The sequence below is a fragment of the Silene latifolia genome, chromosome Y (assembly GCF_048544455.1).
Source record: "Silene latifolia isolate original U9 population chromosome Y, ASM4854445v1, whole genome shotgun sequence".
Taxonomy (NCBI): Eukaryota; Viridiplantae; Streptophyta; class Magnoliopsida; order Caryophyllales; family Caryophyllaceae; genus Silene; species Silene latifolia.
This window is the reverse complement of record NC_133538.1, coordinates 258,083,891-258,093,623: the sequence shown is the minus strand read 5'-3', so window position 1 is coordinate 258,093,623 and position 9,733 is coordinate 258,083,891. Positions and strand designations below refer to the sequence as shown.

At 46.1% G+C, this 9,733-nt stretch overlaps 1 protein-coding gene across 1 annotated transcript; it reads left to right on the top strand.

The window, feature by feature from the left end:
- The first annotated feature begins 359 nt into the window (after positions 1-359).
- LOC141630518 (uncharacterized) lies at positions 360-1,721 on the top strand. Its single transcript, XM_074443323.1, has 2 exons — positions 360-712; positions 971-1,721. Exons 1-2 carry the CDS (start codon positions 360-362, stop codon positions 1,719-1,721), a joined length of 1,104 nt encoding a protein of 367 aa, XP_074299424.1.
- Positions 1,722-9,733: the final 8,012 nt, after the last annotated feature.

The window sequence follows — 9,733 nt, the reverse complement described above, 5'->3', positions numbered from 1 at the left end:
ACCTAGGAAAGCGGCCTGGCATTGGCAAAGAAAGATCGCAGATGCGCTAACCAACCGAGCTTGGGGACAAAGAGAACTTCATACGAGGAGCCAAACATCAGTCACAAGAGCACCTGCGACCTGCCGGGAGAGAGACATACAAAGAACAGCAATACCAGGAACTACGAAACCTCCTCCGAAGGGTCCCAAGAATGCCGCTGCTTATAGAAATGGCTACACCAGAAAGCTACACTGACTCGCTGTTTACTGACGATATAGCTATAGTGGCCCTACCAAAAGGATTTAGCGTTCCAACAATGACCCTCTTCGATGGAACCACATACCCTTGCGATCACATTAGCCAATTCAAGTAGAAAATGATGGTTACCACTGCCACAGGAGCCTCAAAAGAGGCATGTATGTGTAAAGGATTTGGTTCGACCCTAACCGGAGCAGCACTACAATGGTTTGTTGGCTTGCCTAACGGGACCATATCTTCATTCGCCGATTTGGTCAACGCATTCAATCAGCAGTTCTCCAGCAGCCGGAGAACACCAAAGCAGCCAAGTGATCTGTATAGGATCGTTCAGGAAATAGGTGAGTCTATCAAGGATTACGTCACTAGGTTCAATGCAGAGAAAGTTTCAATCCAAGGCTGCGATATGTCCATGGCCATCAACGCCTTCAGGCAGGGCTTGGATAAAGAGTCAAACCTCTACAAAGAATTAACGATGTACCCTTGTGAGAGATTCGAAGAAGTCCAGCAGAGAGCTACAGCAGCATTAAGATTAGAAAGAAGATATACAAGCTAGAAAGGGAATAACAAACTTCGACAAACCTGGCAGGAAGATCCTTACAGAAAAGAAAGACGAGCGAGCTAAGCCATACAGCAGACCTAATATCAGTAGAATAGCAGAAAAAACCCAGAAAATTGACGACTCCCAGCATCCTCCTAAGCTATCTGAGTACGGATTCAACACGGGAATGGAAGGATTGCTGAAGCGTTGAGAGGCCTAGGTGATCAGGTTAGGTGGCCAAAGCCTCCCACTCAGGATCGACCCAACGACGACAGGGACAGCAGCAAGAGATGCAAATGGCATCAAGACATAGGTCACAGGACAGAAGACTGCTACAAGTTGCGAAAGGAGGTAAAGTTCCAGCTACGCAGGGGAAACTTGGACCACCTGTTATCACGTGGGGGCAAGCAGGATAGGAGAGAAGCAGAAAATCAGGTGCTTTCTTCTGCTCCACCCGTATGCACAAAGATTATTAACGTGATACCAGGCGGATCCGAGCTATCAGGTTTAACATATTCCGCCGCTAAGAGGAAAGCCACCGGAAGCAAAGGAGATCATCCACAAACTTCATACAGAGTAAGCCAAAGCAATTTACCCCCAGTAACCTTCGACAAAAGCAACATAGAAAGCGGCGCAGAGCAACACGACGATGCCCTAACTATAACGTTGTCCATTGGCAATTGCACCGTGCGAAAAGCATTAGTGGATACAGGGAGTTCTGTGAACCTCATCATGCTTGAAACCCTCAAAACCATGGGTTTTAATAAAGAGAACCTGACAAAGAAATCTGTGCCCCTGGTGGGATTCAGTGGTGAGACTGCGCATTCAGTAGGTGAGATAACCATCCCAACATATATTGAAGGAGTTAATAAACTAGTGAGATACCTAGTCATTGAGGGTCCAACCACCTACAACGTGATACTAGGAAGACCATGGCTGCATTAGATGAAGGCGGTGCCCTCAACATATCATCAGTGTCTCAAGTTCCCAACACCATGGGGTACGGTCACAGTAAAAGGAGATCGAGAGGAATCAAGAAACTGCTACGCTCAAGCCCTCAAGGCTACAACCAAGCTCCCCTCATAGCAATTACAGGACCGGGGCAGCTTGACAGAATACAAGGAGCCTCCCTCGGAGGAACTGGACCAGATACACCTGGATGAGGAACACCCGGATAGGATAGTATTGATTGGGGCAACTGGAGTGAAGAGTTGCGCAGCCAGCTGACTCAATTTCAGAAAACCAACATGGACTGCTTCGCTTGGTCCCACAATGATATGGTGGGTATAGACCCATCCGTTATTTCACATAAGTTAAGTGTGAACCCAGGCTGCACCCCAGTACAGCAGAAGAGAAGAAAATTCGCGGCAGAACGAAACGAAGTCATTAACAAAGAAGTAGACAATCTCTTAGCAGCAGGTAAAATTAGAGAAGTTAGCTACCCTGAATGGCTTTCTAATGTGGTAGTTGTGCCCAAGAAGAACGGCAAATGGAGGGTGTGTGTAGACTTCACAGATTTAAACAAAGCTTGTCCCAAGGACCCCTTTCCATTCCCACATATCGATGCAATGGTGGACGCTACTGCGGGACACGAGGTACTTACTTTCCTCGACACCTGGAGTGGTTACAATCAGATCAAGATGCATCCACAAGATCAAGAAAAAACGGCATTTATATCAGAAAGAGGCATATATTGTTACAAGGTCATGCCCTTTGGCCTGAAGAACGCTGGGTCCACTTACCAACGGTTGGTAAATAAGATGTTCAAGCAGCAAATAGGAAAGACCATGGAAGTATACATAGACGACATGGTGGTAAAGTCCAAAAAAGCAGAAACGCACATGGAACACTTGGCATACACCTTCCATACATTAAGGGAGTTTAAAATGAAACTTAATCCGTCCAAGTGTTCGTTTGGAGTATCCTCGGGAAAATTCCTAGGGTATATGGTGACCCAGAGAGGAATTAAAGCAAACAAGGAACAGATAAAAGCAATACTCCACTGAGTCACCGCAAAACCAAAAGATGTGCAAAGGTCATGGCGGGGAAGGTGGCGGCGCTAAATAGGTTCATATCAAGGGCTTCAGATAGGTGCAAGCTGTTCTATGATATATTGAGGAAAAGTCAGAAATTCGAATGGACCGAGAAACATGAAAAGGCATTCGCAGAACTCAAAAGCTACCTAAGCACGCCACCGTTACTCGCAAAGTCGGAGCAAGAGGAGCCACTATTCCTAGACCTCTCAGTCACAGAAGCAGCTGTAAGTGCGGTCTTGGTCAAAGAACAAGAAGGAGTGCAGCATCCCGTATATTACATTAGCAAGTCTATGCTTTCTGCAGAGACCAGGTACACTTCCTTTGAAAAACTAGCATTGGCTTTGGTTACTGCTTCCTATAAACTGAGGCCGTACTTTCAATCTCACACCATCCATGTAATAACCAACTACCCGCTAAAGACTAATATGAGGAAGCCTGAACTTTCAGGCAGGATGACTAAATGGTCAGTGCATCTTAGCGGGTATGACTTGCAATTCGAACCCAGAACAGCAATAAAATTCCAAGCCCTAGCATATTTCGTCTCTGACTTCTGCCCTGCTACCCGTGGGGAGGCAGAAGAAGGAATGTTGGCCATAACAGGGAGTCAGGATAGCAAGATATGGATCCTATACATTGACGGAGCCTCAAATGCAAGGGGAGCTGGTGTAGGTTTGGTCCTTCGATCACCTAAAGGTGATATGATAGTACAAGCTGTTAGGTGTGAGTTCAAAGCAACTAACAACGAAGCCGAGTATGAAGCCCTTATACTTGGGATGCAGATGGCGTCGGGGCTTAAGGTTAGGAACCTGAGGGTATATAGTGACTCCTTACTTGTGGTAAATCATTTAAACAACGAATATGTGGCACGAGATTCAAAGATGATAGCCTACTTGAAGATAGCCACAGAGCAAAAGTCAAAGTTTAGAACGTTCAAGATAACTCAGGTACCGCGAGATCAGAACGTAGAGGCAGACGCCCTGGCAACGTTGGGGGCCACCTTCCAGCCCACAGAGCTATCAAATATACCTATCACCCATGTGTTGACCCCAACCATCCAGAAGGAGCCAGATCAGAATCCGGTGAAAGAGGATGTACACATGCAGTGTACACAAGGAGCCAGGACGCTGGTTTCCACGGTAGGACAACAGGATGCAGATTGGAGGATGCCATACATAAATTGGCTAAGGGACGGGACACTCCCTGAAGACAGAAAAGAAGCACAAAGTTTCAGGATAAAAGCCTCCAGGTATATCATGATTGATAATATTCTCTTCAGAAAATTATTGGCAGGACCATGCCTCAGGTGCTTGAGCAAAGAGGAAGCAGAAACAGTACTTCAGGATGTACACGGCGGAGAATGCGGGAACCATGTTGGAGGACGAAGTCTGTCTAACAAAATCTTAAGACATGGATATTTCTGGCCCACCATGCGCGCAGATGCCGTAAACCATGCCAAACGCTGCGAGTTATGTCAAAAAGCGGCTCCAGCAATCCATCAGCCAGCAGAACCAATGCATCCGATTATCTCTCCGTGGCCATTCATGATGTGGGGCATCGACATAGTAGGTAAGCTGCCCAGGGCTCCAGGAAACAGAGTGTATATGCTAGTTATGAGTGATTACTTCTCAAAGTGGATTGAAGTAGAGGCAATGACAGAGGTAAAAGAACGGCAGGTGATCTCTTTTATCAAGCGCAACATCATAAGCAGATTTAGGATACCATCCGAAATCATATGCGACAATGGATCCCAGTTCATATCAGATAACACCGAGGGATTCTGTGCACGATGGAACATAACACTGAGAAAGTCAGCCCTCAGATATCCGCAAACCAACGGCTGCCGAGTCCAAAGAACAAAATCATTGTGGAGAACCTCGAAAAACGGCCGGAAGAGTTGGGGGGGAATGGGCGATGAACTACCATTGGTACTCTGGTCAGACAGAACAACACCGAAAATGGCAACAGGCCAAACTCCATTTAGCCTCGTATACGGAGCAGAGGCAGTGATACCCTCAGAAGTCCTGGTGCCCACGCACAGATACGGCTATCAGACGGCAGAGCAGAACAAGGTCGAAATGGCTAGGAGCCTAGATACAGTTGATGAGCTGCGAGAAAGCGCCTACATACGTATGGCGTCGTACAAACAATCTGTAGCAAGGACATATAAAAAAAATGTCAAGATTAGGACCCTTGAAGTGGGGCATATAGAAGGGTTTTCGAAAATACCAAGAACCACAAAGCAGGCAAGTTTGCCTACTAATGGGAAGGGCCATATCAGGTCGAAAGCATTGTTAAGAATTGGGCATACAGGTTAATGACCATACACGGTCAAATCCGGGATAAACCCTGGAACATTCGTCACTTGAAACGGTACTTTGTCTGACAAAGTGCCGAGGGAGGGGGTTAGCATATGCTTTAGGTATTGGTGTGTTTCAAAAAACTTTTTTCTTTTGTTTTCCCTAGTTTTTTTTTTTTTTTTTCAAATAAAAACGTTTTTAAAACCAAGTAGTCTAGGTTGTGGCTTTTTGGATCCAGGTGTTGCCCTGGAACACCATAAGATAGCACCAGGTAATTTGCACTACTTTGGACTTTATAATGCTTCTACGAAGAAAGGCTTTGGTACTAATGTTGGTTACTTGTCAGATGAGGAACACTTTGAGGGTCCAGTCCCTGCCATGTGAGGCTGCGAAGACGTTTATCTTAAGTCAAGCCACATGGGGAGCATACGCCGAGGAAGCGCGCATGGTACGGCATAGTAAGACCACCCATACCTTAACGTTAATCTCATTAATTCCATAGCTATGTCGTAGAGCAAAAGGTGCACGCACGGAATTTCAAACGTCTGGAACCACAAGGAACGCAACATTCCTTGTTGTTAAGAAACAGTCAATGAAGGTATGCTCCAGTCAGCTAATCCTACTGATAAGATATTTTACGTCATGGGTAAAATATGTTATCAAAAACCTGTCAACAGGAACAAGGGTTGTGCACCTGGAAGCAGGTCAGCTTCCTGGATAAACCTATGTGGAATCGTAGCTCCAGAAATCAATGGCATAAAACGCAAGTATAACAAAAGAAGGGCCTAAAACCTGGGCCCAAGACTACTTTAAGTTAGGGCACCTACTACCTTTAGCAGGCACCATTAGAGTTTAAAGCCTGCATACCAGCAGGCACAAAACGAACCAAAATAAAAAAAAACGAAAAAGAGTTTTTTACAAACTTGCGCCACACAGGGCCAAGTCCCCAGACAACTTAAAATTTAAGAGAGGTCAATCCTCTCGACAACTGCATCCTGACCAGTGCTCTGCTCCCCGTGATCCATTTGCTTCTCTGTTGCAGGTACCTGAACAGCCTCAGAAGTTGCAGTAGCACCATCACCAGTCTCCCCCGACAGGATCTCCTCTATAGTCCTAAAGACAACCCCAGAGATATCCATGGCAGTAAAATCAGGCTCCGGGTTAGCAGCCTCAGCTTCAAGAGGGAACAGGGCGCTCAGATCCATGCCATTAGGAAATGCACGGGTAAACTCGGCCAGCTCCTCCTCTAGGTTCCAGGATGTGTGCCTCCCCTCAGTATAAGCACGGATGCAGTTAATCCGCCCCTCAAAAGCAGTGTAGGGTCCCACGTTTTTGGCCAGCTCAGCCATCTCTTCAGCACGGTCCTCTGCCTTTGTCAGCCCAGAATTCAGCACGCAGTTAGCCTTTTGCGTCCTCGCCAACTGGTCTTTGACTGCCTCCATCTCCTTTTTGGCCGCATGGAGCTGCTCCCTTAATTTTGCACAGGTAGCTGTAAGCTCCTTGTTCTTCCCCACGGAAGCCAGACACTCAGTCTTGGCCCTCTGCAACATCTTGCGAAGGTAGAGGGATGATTGGAGAGCCTGCAATAAAGAAAACCATCAGTCAGGGAAGCACATGGGCAGAGAAAGTAAGGGGCCAGTAAAGGAAGACTTACAAGGAAGCAATGTTCCGCAGCCAGGTCAGTCATCTCCTAGGGGGCAGTCGAATCAAACGCCTTGGAGCAAGCCGGAGTCAAGAACCTCTCTCAGTGCGGGCCAGTAGCTGGCATGATTAGCATCCCCAAAGTTGGCAGGGAGGCGCAGCAGCAGCTCATCAGCATGGACATGGGACCCAGGGGCACGTGATATGGGAGTCACTTCGATAGGTTCTGGGGCAGGCCTTGAGGTGGATCTTCTTCTTGAGGAAGTATGAGAGGTAAAGGAGTGAGCAGTTCTTTTCCTGGCGTGGCGCATCAGGATCTCAGAGGCAGAAGGTCTATCACTACCTGCGGAGGCACCAGGACGCAAGAAATCAGAATAGAGAACCAATGGGTAAGGAAGCTTCTAGAGATTAAAAGAGGATGTTTACCAGAAGACATGGTTTCTTCAGTGGCAGAATCGTCTAAACCAGAGAGCAGGAGGGGTAACAGTCTACGGTCTTCAGGGATGCAGAAAAGCTTGGCAACAGAGATTGCTTCGTCTTCAGATTTCTCAGGGTTCTTGAGTTCTGCGTCAAATCAAAGAGTAAGACTGGAGGAAGTTTGGCAACATAGACATGCAAAATACACTTACTGCTGGCAAAAAAGCTTGGCAACATAGACATGCAAAATACACTTACTGCTGGCAAAAACCCAGTGCTCGAACAAGTAATCAGCATGGATGGGAAGATATTCAAGCTTGACATAGAAGAAATCCTCGTACCACCCATCGTCCTTCCCTTTAGCTGCCGACTGGAGGAAGTTTTCAGTCTTCTCCACGGCCCTGAAGGTGTATTAGCCATTCCCCAACGACCGACACTCATACCTATGGGCTAGATCTGACAATCCGATCTCGGCGCCCAGACTGTTGTTCAAAGCAACAATAGACAAGAGGATCCTCCATGCATAAGGGGAAATTTGGGCCATGGGAAGAGAGTTCAGGCGGATGAACACTTGGATCATCAGGGGAAAGGGAAACTTAAGACCAAGGGCGAAAGGGTAGGTGTATAAGCAAATCGGCCCCGCACGAAAGACGTCTGCTATCTGACCGGGTTTGGGGATGAGGATCACCACATCATCACCTAGGCCAATCAAAGCTTTGATCCTAGGGATGTCCTCTTGGGTTAGGTGAGAATCACCGGAATGTGGTCTTTTGAGGACTCCCTGCGAAGGGAAGTCGTCGTCCTCTATAAGGTCTATGGTGGCAGATGAAGATGACGTGAGACGGGTTTTGGCCATGACAAATGAGGAGAGAGAAGCAAGAGTACCTGAAAAGACGGGAGGAGGCGGCGCTGACAGTGAAAGGATGTTGAAGAAGAAGGGTTTGGGGAGACGGAAATTTGAAGATTTTGAGGAAATGAAATGATGATGAAAGAGAAAGAAGGGGACGGGTGAGATTAAATAGGAGATGGTAGTTGGGGTTTTGAAAAATGTGAATTGAAATGGAGTATGCGAGAAGTCACTCAATGATACACTGCAATTTCCCGCTCAAATAATTAGGGTTACGCTTTCGCGGAAAATTGGGGGCAAACTGTTAGGCCCAAAATCTGGATATGGGCTGATCTGGGGCAGCAGGTCTGGGAGCATTGTGGGACGTAGGATATCAGGGAGCCAGGGTGACAACATCAGCATGTGGCGCAGAACGTGGGCTTTAATCCGCGTAGAAGAAGCACACGAGGACTCTATCACTTTCCATATCCGGAGAAACAAAGTCCTACTCCGCGCCAAATTAGGAATACTTGGGAAAGAAGTAAGAAACTCTAGATGAATGAGCTCTACTATATAAAGGGCCTCAAGGCAAGATAGAAAGATCATCAGAAAATACAAGAAATATACCCTCGCATTCATAGCGAACGCACGAATTATAGTGAACATATTGGTGGGATTCCGTCTCCCCCCGCGGTTGTTTCCCACATCGGGTTTTCCGCGTCACCAAAATTGCTTGTGTTCATTATTTATAATGCATAATCCGACTAACATACAACAAACAATCAAATCATAATACAGACCTAACGCTAAGACCGCTTTAACCCTAAATTGGTAGAAATTTACCAAAACACTGGCCTGAATTTCTATCTCCTTATTCCTGGCCAGATCCATTGGAATAAGAAGATAAGGGGCAATTGTTGGGCCCTGAATTATCCTGCCCAGTCAGACATGAGTCAGGCAATAGCCAAAGCCAAGCCTGAATGAAAGTCATCTCATACAAAGAAATCAGAATGCCTGATCAGGCACGAACCAGGAGGGAAAGACAAGACAGGCATCTACTATGCCTGGCCTGAAGCGATATCACATTAGCCACTAAGTCAGCACAATTATGGTAAGGCAGGCAATGATTAAAGCACGATCAAGACTTAGAAAAACAGTTCCTATAATCAAGGAAGACCCATTCAAACATTCCACACGAAAGCATAGAAGATTTGACTAAGCAAGGGTAACGGCTGGAAGGTTATAGAAGTCAAGCAACCACCCCCGGGTAAATAGGGCACGAGTCCTATTTACCAGGAAACCATAAAATTACCCTGAAGAAGCCGTTGGAAAGCTATTATAAATAGAAGAGAAAAAGAAAAGAAGAGGATCACTTGCTTACACATTTACTTACTCTCACTTTACCCTCATACTTGTATTCAACTAAATATCTTAGCATTACTACTAAGCAGCCGTACTGTACATTTCGTCTGACATACACATTCCCTTTCAGGGTATCAAAAGTCATAGTAATAATCCCTCCTGGCTTGGTGCCCGTAGTTTTTTCCCTTATTCCTAGGGTTTTTCCACGTATAAATCTCCGTGTCATACTTTTGCATTTATTCCTTTATTCGTTGTATTATACTAGTCATGCTACTTGTTTTTAGTTAGATCACCCGACAAATTCTTCCCTCGCAGGACATTATCTCTGTGAGAATTCTTGCTAAAAAAGTAGTCGTTATGGAGATTTGTATTACTAGA

What these genes read in the sequence shown, in the direction of transcription:
- LOC141630518 (XM_074443323.1), top strand. Translation starts at nt 360, where the DNA reads ATGGTTACCACTGCCACAGGAGCCTCAAAAGAGGCATGTATGTGTAAA. An exon ending in CTCTACAAAGAATTAACGAT is followed by an intron (nt 713 to 970) that starts GTACCCTTGTGA and finishes CGGGAATGGAAG; the next exon opens with GATTGCTGAAGCGTTGAGAG.